Below are 26,337 nucleotides of genomic sequence, written 5' to 3'. Positions count from 1 at the left end.
CCACTGAATTGGATATCCCACAGATTATCTATTCACCCATTGACGTTTAGATTCTTAGGTTTAGGTGGTTGTGGATAAAGCTACTTCATGTACACATTTTTGTGTGTGTATAACTTTGCATTTATTTCTCTTGGATAAATACCTAGAAGTGAGATTGCTGGATCATATGGTAAGTGTATGTTTACTTTTGTAAGAAATTACCAAATTGCTTTCCAAAGGGGCTGTGCCATTTTGCTTTCTTACTGGCAGTATACAAAAGTTCCAGTTGTTCCACATCCTCATCAGTACTTGGTGTTGTCAGTTTTAAATAAAAATTTTTGGTCATCCTAATAGATGTAGAGCAGTATCTCACTGTGGTTTAAATTTGCATTTTCCTAATGACTAATGATGTTGAGCATATTCTCATGTGCTTATTTTCTGCACATATATCTTTGATGAAATATCTGTTCAAATCATTTGCCCAGTTTTAAAAATTGGGTTTTTTGTTTTCTTATTATTAAGTTTTGAGAGTTCATTATATATTCTGGATACAAGTCCTTTTTCAGATATGCATTTTGCAAATATTTTCTCCTGGTCTTTGGCTTGTATTTTAATCTTGACAACGTCTACCAAAAATGGTTTTAATTTTGATGAAGTTCAATTTATAACTTTTTATTTTTGGATGGTACTTTTAGTGTCATATTTCAGAAGTCTTTGCCTAAAAAAGATCATAAAATTTTTTTCCTATGTTTTCTTCTAGAAGTTTTAGAGTTTTAGATTTTAAATTTAGTTGAATGATCCATTTTAAGCTAAGTTTTATATGGGATGTGTTATATTCTTATAAGCAGTTCATCCAAGAGAATCCAAATATCTTGACTACTGCTCATTTTTACTGATAGATGCTCATCTTAACAGTTGCTAATTAACTAATGACTAATTTCACCATTAAAAACTCATTTTGATATTCAAGTACTAATTGGCACAAATGTATAATTTGGTAAGAATACCAGTAATGGCACTGGTTATATCCTCCTCTGGAATGTGATCTTTCTGACAGAATGAAAGTTTACCAACTCTGGAATGGGATTCATGACTAGGGCACTGATTGCTACTGTGGCTGAAATTTAAATGAAGTAGCACTTTGTTGAAAATAAAATTAAAGCATCTATGCTAAAGTATTTTTAAAGTAAATGACAGACATTATGACTTCAGGCAATGAGAAGACCATGTAAAATAGCATGAGACTATAAATGCAGGATGTTCTGAGGACTGGTGAGCAGTTCTTTTCTGCTGTACACAGATCCCACATTACAGGCACGCCACGAGCTTGGGGAGATGGGCACGGGCCAGGTCAGCCCAGGCTCTGAAGGCCATGTAGGGAATCAAGCCTTTATCCTAGAAGCCACAGGGATCCTTAGGGGGATTTTAAGAGGTGAATAATATAATCAGACCTGAGCTTTGGCAAGATCACTCTGGCACAGTACACAAGTGGATTAATAGCAGAGAATGGAAGCAACTGGAAGTAGAGTGACTAGTTAGGAAATTCTTATGAATTGGAGGTGAGAGCTTATGAGATCTTGAAGTTATTGGGAGAGAAGACATATAACCTTTCTTTAAGGTATTATCTTCTTCCCAAGTGATTAGAGATTAAAAAAAAAAAAGAAATTAAAATAGTTATCAGTGAATGCCAAATTCAAATAAAGTATTTTTTTAAATTTAAATTCTGGCCTGTTGTTGCTGACCTTAATATGACTTTGACATTAATGTATTCTGCAAACACTGCTGATTACACAGTGGGGTGGATGATTTTCAGAGAGTGCACACTTAGGATCCCAACAGTGATAGGCAGTTGCTGTTGAACCTACTTAGAGCCCTCCTGATGGTGAGAAAAATCAGCTGATAAAGGTGACATTCTTGGCATCTTGGACTCAAATGGCAACTTAATTTTCTTCTTCTAAAGTTCAAATAGAAAAAACAAACCTCAGTAGTTTTTAATGGGCTCACCATGTCTTTCATCTCTTGGGGGTATCATTTGCTTTATGCTTCAAACTGTGGAAAGGGGCTGCTTGGTGGTTAAAATGTGACCTACAATGACACAGGTAAAATGTCAAACACTCCTTAGATGGATCCTTCAACACAGACTGTGCTGGATTTGAGAACAGTTTTTGGTTTGAATTTTAACAATGTCAAAGAAAAATATGGGTTATGGATATAAAGCTATGTTGGGGAACAAGACCAATTTTTGGCATCTGAAGTTGTTCTGGACTTTTTGCTAGCATATCCCATTACTTTTTTCCATGAATTTTTTTCTTCTATCCGTACTATTACAGTGGTTTCTTGGCTAAAAGTGCCAGAGACAGGAGCTAATCAGCCACTTTTTCACCACACCAGCTCCTGGACAACCGGGCCTACGTTCTAATTCTTTTTTTACAGCAGGATGGGAACAAAACAAACATTAGTTGATGAGAATGATGTTGACCACGCAGCCTCTGTACCTCTTAAGATAATGTAGTGGACTTACCAGTGGACTACTGTGTAAAAACAGAAACTGCAAACCAATTCATTTTCTTTAAAGACAACAGGTTTTGTTTTGTAAAGTAGCACTTACTTTATCTGGGTTTGGTTTCAAACCAACTAATTCTTAATCACATTTTTACTGAGCACCTTATATACAGCAGGATATTAGGTTTCAGGGCCAGCCATCACAATGAACAAGCCACACCTGGAAGAGCTGCTCGGGGGTCTCTTCCACAGTCACGCCCCCAGAGCACTTAGCAGACATCTCTATTCTAGCGTTATTATACTAGAGTGGCATGAAATCTGTCTTTTTCATTTTGTATCATCACTGTGCAAACTGAAAAAAAATTTGTTAACGTGACCAGGATAGAGTAAGTGTGTCTACATTCACTATCCGAGCCTTATGTGGTGTATTCTGCTAGTTGTATATACCTTACTTTAAAAGGAACAAAGACGAAATGGAGCATACTCATAAGAAAGTAACATGAGCGTTGGAACCATGTTATATGAGGAAGTGAGGAAATTTAATTTAAAAAAATCCCATGTTTCGTGTTTTGAGTTAAATTCAAGGAAAGATAATTCTACATCCAGGGCTCTAAAATTCAGTCTTTTTTGATATTCATTCTTAAAAATGACATTTTTCTGTTTTTAGACTAATGTTGAAGAAGATATGGCAACTGGTAGCACTGTATAGTTTCTTGTAAATTAATGACTAAAGCATGTTCAGTATTAAGAAGAGTATTGCCAAGATGTATCAAAAGGGCAGAATAGGGGTTAAGGATTTAAAAGATCTTATTCAAATGTATTGCAAATATCCCACTTGGAATTAACTACACATAAGTAAACAATTCTGAATGTAGAATATGTATAAGCACACAATCAATAGTATAAATTCCAGGAGTTGTGATAATAACTAATTTGGTATTCCCTTGTTTTCCTTTGTAACTCAGTAACAGCGGCATTAGAATATTACTTGGTATTTTTCATTTCCTTCCATCTATTGCAAGTATTTATTCATAGAAAACACCTGATTTATTTCTCTGTCCACCTGTAAATAAAGAGATACCAAATATGAAAATTATTGTAAAACAAATCAGAAAATATACAGAGAGAGCTTTATTTCTGGACAGCTTAATGTGAGAAATAACATCAGGAATAATGCCACGTAACACAGATTCTAAATCTGCAATGTTACTTCTCTTGTTCCACTCACAAGGCTCTCACAAGCAATAAGGAAGTAACTCACTGGGATATGGTAACGAAGGATAAAAAGCAAGTAGCACACACAACGAGTCACCCTGGAAAGAAATCCAAGTTCTAACTGGAGTCCAAACATATTCCCAAGGGTCACCTATCAAACAAAGTCCTATTTACATTTTTAAAACCTAAATCTAGTAAAGACTTCAAATGAAAAGAAAAATATTCTATCAATGTTAATCATGTTCCAAAGCAATATAGAATAGAATGTATTACCACACCATGCACTTTCTGATCCTGATGTTTTGACATTGCTACCTAGTTGTTCAATAAGCATCTCAAACTGAACATCTCCAAATGGCATACTTGATTTCCACCCTTCTCTTCAACCTTTCTCCTCCCTCAGTGTTTCTCCCCTCAGTTAATGGCACACAGTTGCTCTGGCCCCAAACTAGTGGTTTTCCTTGAGTCTTTCCTCTCATTGCACCAGCCCCTGTGTCCAATACAATCTATCAACAAACTTCATTAGCTCTATCTTCAGCACACGTCCCAAATCCTACGCTTCTCATACCTCCACCTCTGTCACTTTGATGCTCAGAGTTGTTTTCAACTGGTCACCCTGCTTCCATTTGTATTTTTCCCTGCAATCCCTTTTCCATACAACAGCCAGAGTGACCTTTAAAAAATGTTAATTAATTGATATCTCTCCCTTTCTTAAAACCCTTCCATGGCTTCTATGACATCTGAATGATTCACTTGGTCTGTAAGACCCTGTAATGTGTCAGGCTTCATGACTCCACAGGATTGGGCTCCAGCTTGTCTCCTGTGCCTTACTCTTTCAGACCTCCCCACCCAGCTTGTTCATCAGCCTACAAGCATATCAGCCTCCTCTCTGCTCTTAAAACTGCCAAGCTTGGTTTTGTCTCAGGACCTTTGTAAGTGTGCCTCCCTCTGTCTGAAACTCTCTTCCTCCAGGTCTTTGTACAGACCGATCATTCTTGTTACTTTGTAACATTTCTTCTGACCATTTTATCTTAAAGAAAAAAATCCCATTCCTAGTCAGCCCCAGCCACTCTTGGCAACTGCCCACTATGCTAGTACTGGGCACATGTAGCTACCAAGCACTTAAAATGTGGCCAGTCCAAATTGTGATGTGCTGTAAGTATAAAATGTGCAGATTTCAAAAGCTCAGTGCAAAAGAAAATGCTGAATACTTTAATCACTTCCGTTGACTGCCTATTGAAATGCTGTTTTGGATATACTGGGTTAACTAAAATATATTAGTATAATTCTTTTACCTGTTTCCCTCTACTTTTTCAAATGTGACTCCCTTCTTGACTAGCAGAGCACTTTAGTAAAAATATCAATCACAATAAAGTCACCACAATAGCAAAGCTACCATATTTTGAGCACTTACTTTGTGGCTGACATTGTGCTAATTATTATTTCATTTATAAAATCTCTATAAGTTAGAAACTACCATTTCCATTTTTAAAATAAGGAAACTGTGGTTTGTAGAGTTAATTAACTGACCTAAGATCACCTAGCCAGTTGATAGTGACATTCCAATCTAGGTGACCTGATTTCATAGATCATGCCAGCTCTGAATCACCACACTCACAATATACTGTGCGCTCAAATAATCACTGAATATAGCTAAAAATCACTTTCAGTGTAAAAAGGGATAACATCAATAATATGAGCCAGAAATTATGGTGATATTCCCTGGAAATAAGCAAGTGATTTATGAACTGCAGTGCATTCAAATTGCAAGGTCCTGGGCTTGGCTGTATCATACCTCACTTCCAGATGTAAGACCAGCAAGCAGCGGTCAGCCATATCCTGGAACGATCTGGCAAGTTCACTGAGAGTCTGCATGATCTGCTCTGACACTGGGGGGAGATCCATGTTCGTGTGGCTGTCTTGAGCAGGAGAAAGCACTGAAAGGTAAGGATAAAACACCAATCATTTCATTAGATGCCTACAGATTTTTCTGAAATGATGTATTATTTTGCTGTTCATCTTGTTTTTACTAGTTTGGTTAACACTAGTGTTGGCAGCATTAGAAGTCCAAGACATGATAGACTATTTCTATATTTGATTACACATAGAAGTGCAGTGGCTTATCTTGAATCAATTCATATAATAATATTTAGGTTGGTGCAAAAGTATTACTTTCAATGGCAAAAGCCATAATTACTTTTGCACCAACCTACAGAAACAGAACCTCAGAGTTGGAAGAGGCCTTCACTGTCATGTGGCCCAACCATCTGGTCTGTGCCTCCATCTTCTGTGCACCTTCAAGTGGCTGTCCACATTCTGGCTGTACACTTACACAAATGCTGGCGAAAGGAAACTCAATACCTTTCAAGGCAGCCTGTTCCATCTCCGAAAGATTTGACCATCTTACATCAAGCCAATATCTGCCTTCATTAACTTCTAATCATTGGCTCTAATTTTACCTAACTTTGTAATCCTTCACACATGAGTCAGTACTACAAGTATTGAAGATACCTCTTTTGGCTTCCTTGAAGTCTTCCCTTTTCTAGGCGGAATGTCCACAGTTCTTCACCCATTCTTCTAATGATTGAATTAAATTATTTTATAATTCTCAAAATTTATCTACCAAAACATTCCAATTTTTCTCTATTTCCCTTGAAATGTAGAACTCAGGACAAAACAGAATAAATACTACAGAAGGGGCTGACCAGTCTAGAGAGAATGATCAATTCCCTTTTTCTAGATGCCATGATGCTTTACACCTCCCTAAATTCTGGGAGGTGGAAGTGGTAGTGTGCTGTATTCCACTTCAACGCATATATAGCTTATGGCCAACTAAAAGCCCTAAGGTCTTTTTGGAAAATTTGATAAAGCTACCTTCTATATATTTCCAAAACAATTTATTAAAATATTTAGCACCACTTAGATATTTTCTTCAAAAAAATGCTGAACAAAAATAAAAAACTAATTTGTTTATCTCTAAACTTCTATTGTATCCGCATTTCCTCATGATTTCTCAAAGATTACCAACCAACAATAATTTGGTAATCTCATTCAAAAGTTTTCTTAGCTCTCTAGAGCCTCAAAGTTTGGCCTTAAGTCCCACCTCCAACATTTACTTTATGTGACCAAGAGCTAGTTAGTTAAATTTTTTCTGCCTTATTATTTTATTTTGTAAACTGAGGGTAATAGTATCTATATCATGGGATTAAATGAATTAAAGTAGGCAAAACACTTAGAATGACAACATATAAAACTTAATATAAGCAAGAAACGTAAGCAATTATTATTATTCTTTAGCAAGTGATTTGTCCAGGTTAGGTCTTCAGCTTAATTACAGCAACAATATACTTACAAAATAATTCCATCCATCTTTATTTAATTTCTGATATGTTTTGCTTTTCTGTATGAACATCCTTCTCTTTTTCAGAGTCCTTTGGAAGAAAGACGCTCTCTGGACTTAGGGAACATGGGAATTGGTGAGGCATCACTAACTCAGAAAGTCATTCACCTTATAGGGTAGAGAGCCAACGTCTTGCTGTATTGTGTAGTGTCTACACTTACGACCTTTCAGCACTGTATCCACTCTTAAACTTTGCTAAGTCCAGAAAAGGGCTTGGAGAGACAATCCAGGCTTCTAACATGTAAGGCTAAGTTCTCCTCTGTGGAACCAGACTCTAATAAATTAAAATAACGTGGCAAACATAAAAAAAAAGAATGTTGTTCAAGGGAACTGATGGGTGACGAGGAAGGGAACGTAGCAATGTAGATTTTAAATTATTGCCAGCCTTAGTATCATCCTAGATGTTTACTAACTTGATCTGCTGGAGCCTAGATGTATGACATTGCATCTCCTCTCTAACGTTAGCATTAATCATGTTGTTTGATCGCCAAGACAAGATCACTGCTTTTGCAATATTTTCATGGAACAGGCTAGAGGAAAGCAACTATACAACTATAATATTTCAAAACATTTTAGGGCTTTTCAGCCCTTCAATTCCTCTATTGGGTGATAGTGACTATAGCATGGACAGTTATCTATGTATCAATGAGAAGAGGCAGAAATTGGACTTTGAAGTCTCACTCCTAGTCTGAGGTCCAAAGCTATACTAATAGACCAAATTCCATCAAAGGCATTCTGGATAAATCCCGCCAAGAAACTTAAAAAAATTCCCATTTCCTATTTTATAAATACATTATTTTATCATGTGGCAATTGACCACTGTCAAATTACAAATTAAAAAAAAAATCTAAGTTGAGTAAGTCTATGGCAAGATTAGCTGCTGAGGTAAAACTTAGAATGAGTGAGGTAAAAAGTAGTCTCAGGTAACAGCACACTGTATATTTCACTTGACCATAATCTATGGCAAAAAGATAACATTTTATTAAAGCAACATGAAAAATTATGACCAGAGCTCTACTAGAAAGTCAGTTTGTGGACTCCTCAGGGCTTACTGAAACTTAAAAAGTTTTCTTAACAAGAAAGAATATACTGAGCAAAGAAATACTAAGCTTGGCAATCTAAGACACCACAAAAGCACTTAACTAGCTCTTCAATGTCAAATGAAAATCTATAAAAAAGCAATGCTAACACAATCTGCTTGGGAGGTTACAGTTAAGGTATGAGATTACTAGAAACACACACACACACACACACACACACACACAATCTTGTACATACCCTTTTAAAGGCTACATTGTTGTATATTTATCTATAGTATTACCCTTCATATCAGCAGAGCCCACGCGTATTGGACTTTAAATATATAAGTGCTTCATCGCTTTATGAAGACATGCACTTTGAGCTGTTTTTCTAATACTAGGGATGGATGACATCAGATCATTCTTAGTATCTCTGTTCCTCCTGTGACCACTGCATGAAGCATGCCATCTTTTATTTTTATTTTAGCTTACTTTAAGTTCTGGGATACATGTGCTGAATGTGCAAGTTTGTTTCATAGTTATTCATGCGCCATTGTGGTTTGCTGCACCTATCAACCCATCATCTAGATTTTAAGCCTCACAAGCATTAGGTACTTGTCTTAATGCTCTCTCTCCCCTTGCCCTCCTTCCCCCGACAGGCATGGTGCATATACGCCATGGAATACTATGCAGCCATAAAAAAGAATGAGTTCATGTCCTCTGCAGGGACATCGATGAAGCTGGAAACCATCATCCTCAGCAAACTAACACAGCAACATAAAACCAAACACTGCATATTCTCACTCATAAGTGGGAGTTGAACAATGAGAACACATGGACACAAGGAGGGGAACATCATAAATCATGCATCTTTAAGTCGCTGTTTGTGGTAGGATGATTGTGGCTTTCTGTACTACATAAACATTGTTCCATAAAAGGAAGCTGAACATTGGTCTTTGCAGCAGACACTGCCTTTTTGGTGAACCAGCAGTTACTTCCAGTTCCATTCTCTCCCTTGCTCACTCCACTACAGACTCTGGAAAGCTAAATATTTGTATTCTCAGCCCTATTTGTTGCTAGAGGTGGCTGTGTATCATAGTCTGTCCACTGACCCCCTAAGTAGAGTCTTTTGTGGCTTTTGGGAAGTCTTTTGTTTTTCCTGATAAAAGGAGAATTGAGGCTGGGGCCACTTGCTCCCACTTTCCCCCCTTTTCTGATTTGATTGAGGTATCTGAAGTTGCATCATCTTGCTATTAAGAGGAAAAGACCAAGAATCAGAGAGGTGCTGGACTAAGTATTGTTGGACCATTGGCCAAAAGAAGCAACTGTTTGACTTCAGACTTTTTGCTATATTAGAAAAACAAACACCTCTTTAAATCATTGCAAATTAAAAATATATATTAATAACTTGCTGCCGAGTTAAATCCTGTTTTCAGCCTCTGAAATTTTAAATTCTAATATCATATTCTCAGATCAAAAACTTTTCTTCTTTCAACTCTCTCCCAACCTCATTTCCATTATAACTTTAATGCTGTAATCCCCTCATTTTCTCTTGGTAGACAAAGTCCCTCTTAGGACCCTCAGCATGGATTGCATGGTTGATTCCCTGAGCTACTCTTTGACCATAAACCTCAACTCCCTTGAATACTTTTCTTTCACTATAATTGTCCTAAAACTCATGTAACATTGAGTCAATTCTACAACTCATCATTTGACAGGAAAACAAAAGAACATATTGTTCACTGATACCAAAACTAGACAAAGCAAAACAATAAAAAAGAAAACTACAGGCCAATATCCCTGATGAATATAAATGCAAAAATCCTCAACAAAGTGCTAGCAAATAGAATTTGACAACACATTAAAAATGTCATTCACTGTGATCAAGTGGGATTCATCCCAGGGATGAAAAGATGGTTCAACATATGTAAATCAATAAATGTGATACATCACATCAACAGAATAAAGGACAAAAATCATATGATCATTTCAATAGATGCCAGAAAAAGTTCTTGATAAAATTCAACATCCCTTCATGATCAAAACTCTCAAGAAACTGGGTATAGAAGGAACATAACTTGACATGATAAAGGCCATCTATGACAGGCCCATAGCTAATATACTGAATGGGGAAAAATTGAAAGTCTTACACTAAGTTCTGGAATAAGACAAGGATGCCCACTTTCACCACTTTTATTCAACATAGTACTGGAATCCTAGCCAGAGCAATTAGGTAAGATAAAGAAAGAAACGGCATCCAAGCTAGAAAGGAAGAAATCAAATTATCCTTGTTTGCAGATGACATGATCTTATATCTAGAAAATCCTAAAGACTCCACCCCAAAACTCTTAGGACTGGTAAATGAATTTAATACAGTTGCAGGATACAAAATCCACATACAAAAATCAGGCCAGGCACGGTGGCCCTTGCCTGTAATCCCAGCACTTTGGGAGACCAAGGCGGGCAGATCACTTGAGACCAGGCGTTAGAGACCAACCTGGCCAACATAGTGAAACCCTGTCTTTATTAAAAATACAAAAATTATCCGGGCATGGTGACGAGTGCCTGTAATCTCAGCTACTCAGGAGGCTGAGGCGGGAGGATCACTTGAGCCTGGGAGGCAGAGGTTGCAGTGAGCCGAGACTGCATCACTGCATTCTAGCCTAGGCAACAGCGCTAGACCCTGTATCAAAAAAACAAAACAAAACAAAACAAAACAAAAATCCAGTAATATTTCTAGATGCTAACATCAATCAATCCACCAAAGAAATCAAGAAAAAAATCCAATTTACAGTAAGAAAAACCTAGGAATAAATTTAATCAAAGTAAAAGAAATCTACAAGGAAAATTATAAAACACTGATGAAATAAATTGAAGACACACACACAAAATGGAAAGATATCCACACTCCTGGATTGAAATAATAATTAATATTATTGAAATATCTATAGTACCAAAAGCAACCTACAGATTCAATGCAATCTCTATCAAAATACCAATGACATTCTTCACAGAATAGAAAAAAGAATCCTAAAATTCAAATGGAACACAAATGACTCAGAATAGTTAAAGCAATCCTGAGCAAAAACAAGAAAGCTGAAGGTATCACACTACTTTGATTTCAAATTGTACTACAAAGCTATGGTAACCCAAACAGCATGGTATTGGCATAAAAAACAGACACATAGACCAATGGAACAGAATAGAGAACCCAGAAATAAACTCACACACTTAACGGCCAATTCATTTTGACAAAGGCACCAAGAACACCCATTGAGGAAAGGACAGTTTCTTTAATAAATGGCACTGGGAAAACTGGCTATCTGTATGCCGAAGAATGAAACTAGATGCTCATTTTTTAACTTATTAAAAAAATCAACTGAAAATGGATTAAAGATTTAAATGTAAGACCTAAAAACTATGAAACTACTAGAAAAAAGCATTAGGGAAATGCTACAGGACATTGATTTGGGCAAAGATTTTTGGGTAAGACCGCAAAAGCACAGGCAACAAAAGCAAAAATAAACAAATGGGATTACGCCAAGCCAAAAAAGCTTCTATAAAGCAAAGGAAACAATCAACAAAGTGAAGAGACAACGTATATAATGAAACAAAATTATTTTCAAACTATATACCTGGCAAGGGATTAATAACCAGAATATATAAGGGACTCAAACAACTCAATAGCAAAAACAAAAAACAAAAAACAAAAACAAATAATCTGATTATAAAAATGGGCAAAAGATCTGAATAGACATTTCTCAAAAGAAGACATACAAATGGCCAACAGGTATATGAAAAAAATGCTTAACATCACTAATCATTAGGGAACTGCAAATAAAAACCACAATGGGGCATCATCTCACACCAGTGAGAATGACTATTATAAAAAAGACAAAACAAATGCTGGTGAGGATGTGGAGAAGGAAGAATGCTCATACATTGTTGGTGGGAATGTAAATTAGTACAACCATTACGGAAAACAGCATGCAGTTTCCTCAAAAACTAAAAATAGTACTACTATATGAGCCAGCAATCTCACTGCTGGGTATATCCAAGAGAGAGGAAATCAGTATATCAAAGAGATATCTGCACTCCCATGTTTGCTGCAGCACTATTCACCACAGCCAAAACAGGGAACCAGCCAAAATATCCACCAATTAATGAATGGAGGAAGAAAATGTGGTAGATATACACAATGGAATATTATTCACCCATAAAAAGAATAAAATCCTGGTGGGGCAGGGTGGCTCATGCCTGTAATCCTAGCGCTTCAGGAGGCCAAGGCGGGTGGATCACGAGGTCAGGAGTTCAAGACCAGCCTGGCCAACATGGTGAAACTCTGTCTGTACTAAAAATACAAAAATTAGCTGGGCATGGTGGCATGTGACTGTAATCCTAGCTACTCGGGAGGCTAAGGCAGGAGAATTGCTTGAACCCGGACCTGGGAGGCAGAGGTTACAGTGAGCCGAGATTGCGCCACTGCACTCCAGCCTGGGCTACAGAGTGAGACTCCATCTTGAAAACAAACAAACAAAAAGAATAAAATCCTGTCATTCGAGCAACATGGATGGAACTGAAGGTAATCAGGTTAAGTGAAAGAAGCTAGCACAGAAAGACAAATATCACACATTCTCACTCAAATGTGGGACCTGAACAGGAAATTTCATGGAGGCTGAATGGTGATTACCAGAGGCTGAGAAATAAAAAGGGGTGGGGGGGAGGGGAAACTTAGTTATTGGGCACAAAAATACACTTAGAAGAAATAAGTTCTAGTATGTGATAGTACCATAGGGTAATTATACTTAACAATAATTTCTTGTATACTTCATAATAGATGGAAGAGAATTGTAATGTTCTCAATATAAAGAAAAGATAAATGTTTGAGGTGACGGATATCCCAGTTACCCTGATTTGATCATTACCCATTGTATACATTTATCAAAATATCACATGTACCCCCCAAATATGTACAGCTATAATATATTAATTTAAAAAAACAAAAATGTATAAATTGTTGCCACTAAAATGTTCTGGATTTTAATTTCAAAAAAAGCTTTCAGTACCACTTGTCAATCCTTTCCCTGGTGCTTGGCTAGCTCCTTCCCTTTCTCAGCAACTTTTCCAAATTCACGCTGTTCTCCTCAGGCCCTTTGTCCTACCTGCTCCCTATTAGTCCTCAACAAAGACTTCAAAAGAATCTCAACACTGACTTTCTCCAGTCCCACCTCCTATTAACTCTTCAGTGTGCCACAATCTGACTCTGCCCTCACCTTTTTATTAGAAACTTTTCTGGTAATAGCCATCAATGATACTGTAATTGCCAAATCTACTGGCTGCTCTTCAGTCCTCATCTCATGCAGGCTCTCTGCTATCTCTGAATTCACTGGCCCTTTACTTCTTGAAATCATCTTCTTTTGGCTTATATGGCATACTCTTCTGGGTGCTGTTTTCTCTCTCTGGCATTTCTTCCATGGTTTCCTTCACTGAATCCCCTTCCTTTAGTCCATCCACAATGCTGGTGTTTCTGGGGACTTTTTCCTCTAGTGGTCTTCCTTACTTGCCAATATGTTCTGAGTGAGCTCGTCCCTTTTCATTGTTTACACTACTATCCATGAAATGATGGCTCCTAAACCTTATTTCATTAATGACTTGCAAAATATTGCTACCTGTATATCCCATAGGCATCTCAAATGCAATGTGTTCAAAACTAAACTCATTAACTTTCTTTAGCATCTGTTCTCTATCCTGAATTCTCTTTTCATAGGTGATACATCAATCTGGGAATCCAAGCTGCAACATGAGTGTAATTTTTGACTCTCTCTAGCAAAGACTAATTTGTACCAATTTTATTTACAAATATTTTCTTAATATTTATTTTTTCTTTTCTGTATCTACTGCTACTTTCTTGGTTTGGACCCCATCTCTGCCATGGACTACTGCAATAGTTTCCTGACTGGTATCTCTGCTTCTTACCTGGCCCCCTTTTATCTAATTAAATATGAGTTAGATAAGTTATTTACCCAAAACACAAATTTGACTATGTTAATTTCTTGTATAAATAACATCAATGTTTCCCACTGCTTAGATGATCAAGTCTAAGCTCCTTAGTAAGGCTTTCCAAGATTTTTTATTTCTGTCCAACCCTCCAGATTTTCTTCATCTCTTACCACTTTCTTTTATCTCTTCAGCGTATCCCCTCTCCAACCCTGGGCCCTTTGATTTACCACCCTTTTAAAGCAAATTTCCTAAACATATCATGCTGTCTCATGATTCTACACCTTTGATGGCTCTTATTCCTCTTTCAAAACTATTCATGCCTTCTCTGGCTCAGAAAGTCTTTTCTGATTTCCCAGGAAGGGTCAGTCGCTCTTCTAGATGTTCCCTCACCCCTCTCAATTCTCCATTAACTATGTCTCCCTTCTGGATCATTAATTACTTCAGTGAAAGAATTATGTATTATATATATTTTCCCCCATTCAAGGCCAGCAGATAACTAGAGGCATTACAGAAGCTCAATCAATGCCTTTTTAATTAAACTGACCAATGCAATATGACAAAGAACATAATAACAGATTGTTAAAGAAAGATCAGAAAAAAGAAGAAGCAACTTGCCATTTACAACTTTAACTTTCTCCTTAGTTTTCTGAGTATAATCTAGAGAGTAGGGATGGGGAAGTAGTTCATTATAGCTGGTTTCTGGGGATTCAGGAATCTAACAGAAATATAGTTTAAAGCAATTCTGGTGAATCCCTATACCCCAAGTTCTTTCCCTATAAATCATGCTGCTGTTAGAAGCCACTTTAATTTCATGAGTTGTCAGTGCACTTTGCTGCAGCCACGACTTGGGGTCTCTCTTCACGATTGACATAAAAATGCCTGGCATTAAGTACCTAGCATCTCTCAAGGAAAGCCAACATACAAACTGTCATGGAGAAGTAATCAGACTAGGACATTAGGATGTCTCAAGTGGTTCCACATCCTAATATTAACCAGACTGAAATCTGTTTAGGTCTTAAAATTAGTTAAAATTGGACTCATTCAGACCCAGAAGAGCATCTGCTTTCAAGGATGCAGCTGCCACACTTTCAATGGCAACTTACTGTGACTTCTTTAATTGATTCATATGAGGATGTCCTTGTGCATCTGCAATATCATCTAAAATTGTTACAATATTAGCTTAGACTGGTATCAGCTGTCAGAAAAGTAAGAAATTGAAAAGGGAAAGATGGTTATCTCGGCAGGAAAGGAAAGGTTAACACTGTGAATTCAAACTTTCTAGAAGATAGAAAAAGACAGTGAAGAATGATCCCATGAGATTTTCTCATTGAAAACATTTTAGAAGATCAAATTTTGGTATAATAATGATTTCCGAATCCTCTTCCTATTTGTACAGAGGTGAAAGACACCACACAGTTTTCTACTCTAACTTGGGATAAAATAAGTTCTTTCCTTTCTTCTTCCTTCCTCTCTCCCTCCCCGCTTCCCTGCTTTCTTTCTCTCCTTCCTTCATTCCTTCCCTCCTTCCATCTCTTTTCTCCCTTCCTTCTTTTCTTTCTCTTTTTCTTTCTTTCTAAGACAGCAATCCTCCCACCTCATCTCCCAAGCAGCTGGGATTCCAGGTGAGCACCACCATGCCTGGCTAATTTTTTAATTCTTTTGTACAGAAAAGGTCTCGCTACGTTGCCTAGGCTGGTCTCAAACTCTTGGACTCAAATGATTTTCTCACCTCAGCTTCCCAAAGTGCTGGGATTACAGGCGTGAGGAACCTTGCCCAGCCCCAAAATATTGAATTTTTAATCTTCAGTTTTCCTATTTAGAAAACTATTAATAGTACCTTCCTAACTCCTACAGCAATATGTTACTAGGTCTTAAGACAACTCTGAAATCCTTTGATCTTGTTGCCTGGACAAAACTAAATACTTAAAAAAAAATAAAAATAGGAATGCTCATTAGGTCTGTGATATTAAGAATTCACGAAGCCTACAAAGTCAATGGGGACAGTGACAGGAGCCCCTCCATCTAACTTCTTTCCTCTCCTTAAATGCCTAAGGGATATGCTGCTATCAAGCCTAACACCGGGGTCACATTTGAGTGTCAGCATCATAATACTCCAGTTCCAAGCTGGAGTTTTAATGCAAGCTAATTCTACCCCCAGTCTTCATAATTTCTCTGTACTACTGTCCCTACATTTTATTTATTGCCTTGAATTATTTGCAAACCTATACAAACTAATCTTTCCTTACCCCAGTGCTTTGTACACTGTAGGCACTAAGTACGTGTTTAAGAAATAAATTATTTATTTATGAAGCCTACTGGTTTTTGGAACACAGGGTGAGCTTCACATGCTAAAGTAAGTACCATCTTATTAACATTTGATTTGAACTTTCTTGGAATAGAGATGTCCTTTCTTCTTGAACTAAATCATTATGCCAAACTAAAATTTCATGGTAACTATTTTTGATCACTCTTTTCCTGAGTCCCGTTTTCCAAAGCTACTATTCTTTTCCCAACAGTACTTGGCTTCTGCCACTATTAGCAATTCATGTATTTACTTGTTCTTTCCCATCTTCCAAACCATCTATATTCTAGCTTTAAGTTCTTTTGCTATGTTTCTACATAAGGATGGGCCTTATCTAAGAAACACGTTTGGAGAGCTCTCTTCATTTTGCTTCCTATTTCAGAAACAATAGTTCTTCTGCCTCCAAATAATAACTACTTCTTTTCACGGACCCCAGAAATTTTAGGTTTGAACTATTAATAGCGAAACTGATTGATTTTGAAAACCACCATGCTCACTGATATTGTTCCTTCTGATTGCAAAGGATGGGGACATAATGCACATTAGTCAGATTAGGTCCTATGCATGCATACACATGTGTATAGCCAGCTGTGGAAATAAAGCCTGTGCTCCGAGGCACAACATCCAACCAATGAATCCTTTTACATCTCAATAACGGAGCAATCATTCCCTGCCTTTTCACTGCTCTCTCTCTTTTGCCCACTTTTACAGAAGAAGAAGAGCAGATGAAAGGGATTTATTAACAACCGGGATGGAGAAAAGTGGAAGAAATCATCAGGAAGGAAAAAAGGGATAAGAATGAGGGAACTGGAGGATCGGGGGAAGGTGTCTTAATTATACGTGCTGTTCTATGGTCTAGTCACATAATTGGTAACATATTTATATTTAAAAAATGTTTCCTGAATATGGAGGTGTTGAAGTGAGACAAAATATAGAGATGAATGTCTAAATTTAAAATATTTTATTTGGAAAGTAAGAACTGAAATTTGGGGCATACACAGAGAATGGGTGGTTTGTGACATGTCCAAAGAACAAAGAGAAGGTTAGGAGTCTTATGAGAAAGACAAATGCTATATATTGTTTTAAAAGAAAGCTCATTGGCCCTAGAGGAACTTCTGGTAGCTGTCAAGCTCTGACTGGGAGTGATGGTGGTAGATAAAAGCAATCTTAGAGTCACAGCAGGTTGTTTCAGCAGCTACTAGGTAAAACTGGTCTTAGAGTTACAGCAGGCCATTTCAGCAGCTGGGCTTGTGGAAAATTTAATTCTTGGAGCAGGTGTAATATACACAGAGTGATTTTACCTCTGGCCTCTTGAGTTTGATTTAGTTGGGGATGACAAGAATGACCCAATTTGTATAATGAACTTTCACAGAGGGGACGTTTTACATTTGGGTACAGGAGGCAGAGACCTACTTTCTTTTATGTGGTACCATTTGTTATTTAAATGATCATGTGTTACACCTTCTCCCAACCACTGGTCATAAGACTATGGACAATATAACTTCTTAGTGTTTCTTAGAATGCTTCCTCCAAAATATCTTATATTACCCTAACTACAAACAGTAACTCTTTGGGGAAGAAAAGATATACCTGTTCCATTCACTGCCCAGCTTAATGTCTTAGATGTCTCAACATTCGTTTGAGAATATATTATTATGAGCCTCCCAAAAAAGAGTAAAAACCAAACTCAGCTGCTTAAGAGACATTTTCATCTCTATGAAACCATACTTTTTCCTGCTGCTTCCCAGAGGAATATAATTTATTCTTCCACTGTTTATTATCTCTAGAACAAATTTCTTAACAACTCTCAGTCTCATTTTCCTCAAATACACAACTTAGGGAATTGTTGTGAGGACCAAATGGGAGATGTGGCACCTTGCACTGTGCCTGCAACAAAGCTAAGGGCCATCCTTCGAGCCCTGGTAACACTCTGCCTCTCTCCTACGGACTTAGCACATTTCATCTTGCACTGTATTTGCCCACAGCATTCCTAGTAGATTGAGATCTGTGATAACAAAAACAATAACTACTTCTTCCTGGCATCTCTCAGTGTATAGCTCTTCCTTACTCTCAGTAGACTGCTGATAATGTTTGTTGAATTTTATCTTCAAGTTAAGGACAAATCAAAGAGTTTTATAACCATTTTTTTCATTATATTTTCACAATGCCTTTAACTTAATGTCTTCCAAATAGTTCATTCACCTGGAACATTACTCTGTTTCAGGGTAAGAAACTAAAGCTCCAGGAAGGATATGAGCATCTGAAATGGAAGAATTATTCCAAATATCAAACTATATAGAAAGAACAAAGGAGATTCATGGAAGGCCCATTCTGATGAGCAAAACAAAAATAAGAGCCAAAGTAGAAATGGATAGTCGTTCCCTTAGGCTACCACAGGATGAGAGGCCAGTTCTGAGCCAAGAGTACACACTACACACTGCACAGCTCTGCAGAGAGAAAACTGCATCTGGTTACTCAGGAAATAGTGCTTGATGGTAACAAGTCTGAGCAAGCCCCAGGTCCCCCAGGACGTTTAGCTTTGGGGTCCTATCTGCATACAGTGCAAACCAGCATAGACATGATTTTTATACCTTGTGATTGATAGTACAGACCTCAGTGTCTTTCAGTCCTGGGGAGAAACATTAAGATTGATTTTTCCTTTATTCCAAATAATCCTCCCTAATGCTTGGTAAAAAACTCATCATTTGCTAAAAAGGCGTATGGTGTGGCCAATTCAGCTCCTGCCGGATATGAAAAAGAAACAAGGTGGGTAGGAGAGTGGAGGCTAATGAACAGCTCCTGTTCTTCTGTTGAAAAGCAGTATTGTGGTGCTGTATTAGATTTCCATGGACTTTGTAAGCCTTTTGTATTTCTGTAAAACCCTGCATCAAAGAACATCTAAAAGTGTTAACCAATACTTAACCAGGTATTTTCCATGAACAAGGGACAGAAATTTAAGCTTTGCAGAATTTTAGAGGCAAAAATATTACATGGCAGAGAGGTAACATTTGTCTCTGTGTTCAAATAGGATCCTTCTAGCTTAAGTACATGTAAATCTTCCAAAGAGCCTCAGGGAATGGCTTATTCACTGGGTAAATTGGAAACATTAGGACCATTTACAAATGGTGAAACTGAACCAAACAGAAATAAAGCACACTTCCCAATATGACACAGCAAGTAAGCAGAAATAGAACTAAAGAAGTTGAATTGGAAGTCCCATATGGAGTTCCTCTTCAACTTAACGTTTTCCAGTTGCTTTATTTCATGGGTTTCTTTCTGAGGCAGCTGCATCACTCATAAATTTGGATCTAAGTTGAAATACTCATTACTTTCTTGATATAGTTTGGATATGTGTCCTCTCTAAACCTCATGTTGAAATGTAATTCCCAATGTTGGAGGTGGGGCCTAGTGGGAGATGTCTGGGTCATGAGGGAGGATCCCTTAGGGCTTGGTGCCATCCTCACAATAGTGAATGAGTTCTCGCAAGATCTGGTTGTTCAAAGCGTGTGAATATCCCGCCTCTTGCTCCCGCCACGTGTGATACCTGCTCCCCTTTTCCTTCTGCCATGACTGGAAACTTCCTGAGGCCTCCCCAGAAGCAGATGCTAGCAGTGTCCTTTCTGTATAGCCTGTAGAAACATGAGCCAATTAAACCTGTTTTCTTACAAATTACTCAGTCTCAGGTATTTCTTTATAGTATAAGTGCAAGAACAGACTACCATACCTCTTAAGCAATAGCAGGTGCAATCTCACTTTTATCTTTGTACCCCTAACACATAATGTGTTTTCTGAAACCAGCAGGTAAGTACCAAGTATACTGAACAGGAAGGTGGTCCTTTGGAGGGAGACTGACCTGAGTTCATATTTCTGATTTTCTCATATATTATACTATTTGGAAGAAGTTCTCTATAACAGATTCCCCACCTGTGAAAGGAAGATCATCCTACCTAACCCACAGGATTCTGATGATTAAATGATAAACTATATAAAGGCTTAGAACAGTGTTTGACACACAATTGCTAATACATGGCAATTCCTCCTCCTCCTCAATAAAGGTGTTGAATAAGTAACAAAAACCCAGTATCTTTTTTTTTTTTTTTTTGAGACAGAGTCCTGCTCTGTTGCCCAAGCTGGAGTGCAGTGGCATGATCTCGGCTCACTGCAAGCTCTGCCTCCCAGGTTCATGCCATTCTCCTGCCTCAGCCTCCCGAGTAGCTGGGACTACAGGCGTCTGCCACCACGCCTGGCTAATTTTTTGTATTTTTAGTAGAGACAGGGTTTCACTGTGTTAGCCAGGATGGTCTCGATCTCCTGACCTTGTGATCTGCCCACCTCGGCCTCCCAAAGTGCTGGGATTACAGGTGTGAGCCACCACGCCCTGCCCATATCTTTTTAATTTAAACCTTTATTTTAGGCTGAGGGGTACATGTGCAAGTTTGTTATACAGGTAAATTTGCATCACGGGGGTTTGTTGTACAGATTATTTTGTCACCCAGGCATAGGCCTAATACCCAATAGTTATTTTTTCTGATCCTCTCCCTCCTCTCACCCTCAAGTAGGGCCCAGAGTCTGTTGTTCCCTTCTGTGTCCATGAGGTCTCATCATTTAGCTCCCACTCATAAGTAAGAATGTGTGGTATTTGGTTTTCTGTTCCTGCATTACTTTGCTAAAGATAATGGCCTCCAGATCCATCCATGTTCTCGCAAAAGACATGATCTTGTTCTTCTTTATGGCTGCATGGTCTACCATAGTATATATGTACCACATTTTCTTTATCCAATCTGCCACTGATGGGCATTTAGGTTGATTCCATGTCTTTGCTATTGTGAACAGTGCTGCAGTCAACATTTGCATGCATATATATGTCTTTATAGTAGAACTATTTATATTCCTTTGGGCATATACCCAGTAATGGGATTGCTGGGTAGAACGGTAGTTCTGTTTTTAGCCCGTTGAGGAATTGCCACCCTGCTTTCCACAATGGTTGAACTAATTTACACTCCCCCCAAGAGTGTATAAGTGTTCCCTTTTTTCCACAACCTTGCCAGCATTTGTTATTTTTTTGACTTTTTAATAATAGCTATTCTGACTGGTGTGAGATGGTATCTCATTGTGGTTTTCATTTGCATTTCTCTAAAGATCAGTGACATTTAGCTTTTTTTCTTGTTGCCTGAATGTATGTCTTCTTTCAAAAAATATCTGTTCATGTCCTTTGCCCACTTTTTTATGGGGTTGTTTTTTCTTGTAAATTAAAAACCCAGAATTTTTCACTCCATCTACAGTTTTATGTGGGCACTGGAACAATGACACTAGCTTTACACATTTGATCGCAAAATCTGAGAGCCATCGAGACTGCAGAGGAAAACAGGCAGAATCTTAGAAGCCATGGCCACTCTGACTGCCATGTGGATAACATCTGGACAACTGATTTATCTGGAAGAAGAAGCTGACCCTGCACCAAGTACACAGATCATCACCATGACTAGCTCTGTAATTGGTGGGGGCTCCTGTGAAGCACGTTAGAAGTAAAAAATAGAGAATTAACTCGTTGACACATGGAACAGACTTTGCAGCTGTAAATCTTGCTAAGACAATTTCTACTCAGTGAGGACAAGTGTGGTCACTTCTCAGCACATGGTGAAGATAATAGTTAAGTACTTCCCCTTTAATCTCTCTGGTGTCAGACAGTCCCTGTGCAGGCTGATTGATGAGGTGGTGTGATACACATATTGACTAATGCTTTGTGAAGGTTAATAATATATGACTATATTTCTGTCTTTATACATTAGTAACACATGAATACTATTCACACATCCATTCCAGTTTTGCAATATAATCCCTAGAATAATTAACAGTTCATATAGATACTTCCAGAATAAATTTTTAAAAAAGTGAAAGATTAATAATCAATCTGTGTTTATGCCAGTTGAGAGTAAGCTACATGGAGAAGCAATCATCTCTCTATCAGTTGACTATACAATTTCAGGATATTACCTCAAAATCTAAATATCTTTCGCTAAGTAAAAGGATATGAGTATTCTCCTATTAAGTAAGAACCAAATTCCTACGTACAACATTTCTTTTGGATTGACAACCGTTTCTTTTTGATTGGCCCAGAAAGTAGTAGTTACATTATGATTCAACAACTTACTAACTGGATAACCTTGGGGTAATAGTTAAACCTGTTCATTGAAGTGACTACATTTTCAGCCTCAAAGGGTCATCTTAAGGATTCAATGATATAAAACACATAAAACATTTAGAACAATAATCGGCACATAGTAAGTGCCCAGCAAATTGAAGTGATCATTATTGAACCCCCTGGTGAGGATCCTGGAAGAGTGAGATTCCTAGACTCATCCTCTTACTCCTCGAAAAACCTTGCAAGAAATCTGACAGCTGTGGGCCTAGTTGTTCATGGGGCTAATGGCCAGAAAGAAAATGATACATTCATCCATTAAACATATACACTGGGTAAGATCATGCCATTTTGAACTTAAAATCAGGAATCATAGAAGTATGAGAACAGCACAGGATTCTGGCAATGTTTAAATCAGTGAAAACACGCAGGAGAGAAAAGGGATTAAGGCAGAGGGCAGGTTCAAATTTTATCTTTTCATATATAAAAAGGGGAGAATGCCTTTCTCCAGTCGCCAGTTCAGTGGTAGAGATGGCCTTCAAGCATGAGGTAGGTGGTAGATTGGCAGGAAAGCCAGGCATGATGTTGAGGAGCAGTGTGGGAGGAGATAAAGCAGTGTTTTTAACATTATTTTGAGAAATGACAGGGATCTCCCTTTCCAAGGAAAGGATGTCTGCCAAGCTAGGTTCTTTAACGAAGGCAACTTACGGGTTTTTTTTTTTCTTTTTTTTTAAGACGGAGTCTCGCTCTGTCACCCAGGCTGGAGTGCAATGGTGCGATCTCGGCTCACTGCAAGCTCCGCCTCCCAGGTTCACGCCATTCTCCTGCCTCAGCCTCCCGAGTAGCTGGGACTACAGGCACCCGCCACCACGCCCGGCTAATTTTTTTGTATTTTTAGTAGAGACAGGGTTTCGCCATGTTAGCCAGGATGGTCTCAATCTCCTGACCTCGTGATCTGCCCGCCTCCGCCTCCCAAAGTGCTGGGATTACAGGCGTGAGCCACTGCACCCAGCCGCAACTTAGGGGTTATTTTAGGAATTCAAAGAATATTCACCAAAGCCTTGAAATTGTTCATGTGATTGAGAGATCATGTCTGCCTTACTCGAACAGGGCCTGGAATCAGCATTTATTTCCTGACCACAGTTTATTTCCTTTCTGCCAAAGAGGCACTATGAGAAGGGAAGAAGATTACTTGAGTGTGATTCCTGGTGGTAAAGGTTACGACAGTAATGATTCTGAATCTAAACAGCCATTATGATACCTATGAAGTTTTGGCCTGAAATGACAGAAATTGTGTTATATTCACCTGAAGAGACAGAAATTGGATTATAAATTATTTTAATATGTACATAAAAACACTGACAAATCAGGTTTTCCACTAAGGCTTAAAACAGTTGAATCAGGATCATTTTGGAAAGATGCTTTTTATATTTACTACCACAGGAGACTTGTTATTTTATCTGCTTTCCTAGAAATATGTTCACCTTCCTATTACTCTAGACTAAATTTACTGTACAGAGTGAAATGGGAAAATACCCTTGTGCTTAGTCTGTTGTCAACTCAGTGTCACCTCTAGCCGCTTTCCTGGAAGCATAGGAACATTTACAACTTCTTGCCAGTAGGGGTTTTGGGTTTGGATTCTGCCACTGAGATGTACTCCCAAAAGCTGTGTAAGGCAAAAAGAAAGGCAAGGCAGGATTATCTTCTTATAGTGGCAGAAAGATGCTCAGGCAGCTGGCAAATCAGAAGCTTGCAGCAGCTTCCAGAAGAGCTCCTGCAGACAGCTGCTGCCTCACAGCAGGAAGGTGAAATCCCCAGCTGCATTTCCTGATTATCCTGAAAGGCAGCAGCTAGATTCCTTGCTTTTTGCATCCTTCCAACGGCTGTCTAAGCCCTTTCAGCAATTTCTAAAACATCTTATTCCCTATATTAAATTCCTTCTTGCTTGAAATACCTAAAATGGTTTCTGTTTTCCCAACTGAGCCTTGATGAATGAATGTAACTTTCTACTCCTGAGATACTTTTGAACTATGGCACTTTAAATCTCAGAGAAGACTGGAGCAGGAAGGAGTGAAATGAAGGGTCACCAAGGATCTCTGGGCTACACTTAATGCAATGCTGCAAGCTCTAAGGCAAGGATTTTTGGAAAGTGCCCTGCAGAGTTCCTAATCTCTGTTAAAAGACCAAATTACAACAAACGTAGATCTTAACTGGCTTTTATTTGTGATTCTAGAATAGTGAAGCAGCCCAGACCAAAAATGGTTCAGAATGCTGTGTTCTACCACATGTGTAGATTATATTTATAGCCAGAGAAAAGGAAGTGACATGTAACGGGAGGGATGTACAAAGGACGCATACTTGGTTAAAGCTCAGTGTTTGCCTCATTTGAACCTGGGTTGAAGAGTTGGCTGCCTATCACTGACTGAAGCTTGGCTGCTGTGACTGGCTGAGACTCAGCTACCTGTTACAAGAGTAGGTTCTAGTCTGTTTACACATCAAGTTAGGTTACAGTTCACTATGTACAAAGAAACCTTTAGGTCAAACTTATAACATGTACAGAGGCAGCTTTGGGCCAAACTTAATTCAATTTAACATTTTTCAATCTCCATTCTCTCCATCTTGCCTTCCCTGCTTCCTTAGTCAGAGAAGCTCCACTTTGATTTGTTACCCAATTCAGATTTTACAGTAAAATTCTGCTGGAAGAAAGGGTTCTGTTGCTAAAACAAACAAACACACAGACACACACACACAGACACAAAACAAACAACAACAAAACCAACCCAAAGCAAACAAAAAACCACACACACAAAAACAAACAAACAACAACAACAAAACAAACCAACCCAAAGCAAACAAAAAACCAGCTGCTCCCAAACCACTATCTTTGAAAAGGAAAGATTTGGTCACAGCAAACAAGTTCCTACTGCACTCCACTCTCTAGCTGTGAGCCAAGGCAGGGATAGAAGTCAAACATTTAAATTATGGCACCGTTCCTATAGGCCGAGGACGAGTGGGAGGAAAATCTATATAAATAATATTTATTTAGAAGCAAGTGATTTGGTTTCTCCTTTCTCTTCATTATTTTTGCTATATTAACTCTAGTATCTTTTTTTTGGATTTAGTGAATACTGAACACATTATGAATTGCTCTTATTCTCAATAACACACAAGATGCCCTTGCGAAGAAGATTCAACCTTACTTTCAGAAAATGTTTCACAGGACTATTTTACTTTTTAACTTTTTAGAAAAGTATGCCATGGGTTTCTCTACTATTTTCTAGAATCCCAGGTTAAAGACGTAGACCCCATCAAAACAGACTTCTTAGCAAGGTCACTCAATTTGGAGCTGCTTTCAATTATTCCGTAAAAGCTTCAGCTTAAGACTGAATGTATCTTCCAAACAAAGCCCATGCCCATGAGCACACTCAGTGTGTTACAACTTCTGGGCTCCACAGGTTAGACCACCAAGCCTCAAGCAAGCCTTTGGCAATTAGGTTAAAGGTATGAAATTGAGAAGGAACCACCTATCAAGGCAGAAAAGCTTAGCTCTCTTTGTTCTAAGGCTCATTCATCAGAACATTCACTTTTAAAAAGTGAAACTTAAAGTTTTACATGTTCTCTTGCTGGATTAAGTCAAATTTGATTTTCAGAGAAACAGTGGGCTGATACTGGTAAACCTTGATTTGTTAGGACACAAGAGCTAAGTTAAAAAAATATATATCATACCAATTTGTAAACCAAACAAAGCTATTTGAGACTGTGGCAAGACTTGGTCTCTGAT

General features: G+C 38.1%; 1 protein-coding gene and 1 long non-coding RNA gene across 8 annotated transcripts in view; one reads left to right on the top strand and one right to left on the bottom strand.

Moving 5' to 3' along the window:
* Nucleotides 1-5,640, top strand: part of LOC129060487 (uncharacterized) — an 80,565-nt gene extending 74,925 nt beyond the window's left edge. Inside the window, exon 7 of one of the 2 annotated variants that reach the window (XR_008527262.2) lies at nucleotides 5,468-5,640. This is a non-coding gene — a long non-coding RNA (uncharacterized LOC129060487). The remainder of the gene's footprint in view (nucleotides 1-5,467) is intronic. The other variant, XR_008527261.2, reaches the window with a different exon arrangement.
* The window catches only part of EXOC4 (exocyst complex component 4), an 870,395-nt gene that overhangs the window by 104,940 nt on the left and 739,118 nt on the right, over nucleotides 1-26,337 (bottom strand). For all 6 annotated transcript variants that reach the window (XM_054558840.2, XM_054558838.1, XM_054558839.1 and 3 more), the window contains 1 exon segment: nucleotides 5,492-5,633. In XM_054558840.2, the coding sequence (XP_054414815.1) occupies nucleotides 5,492-5,633 (142 nt within the window).

This window comes from Pongo abelii, chromosome 6 (assembly GCF_028885655.2).
Source record: "Pongo abelii isolate AG06213 chromosome 6, NHGRI_mPonAbe1-v2.0_pri, whole genome shotgun sequence".
Taxonomy (NCBI): Eukaryota; Metazoa; Chordata; class Mammalia; order Primates; family Hominidae; genus Pongo; species Pongo abelii.
The sequence above is the reverse complement of the archived record's forward strand: the minus strand, read 5'-3'. Positions and strand labels throughout refer to the sequence as shown.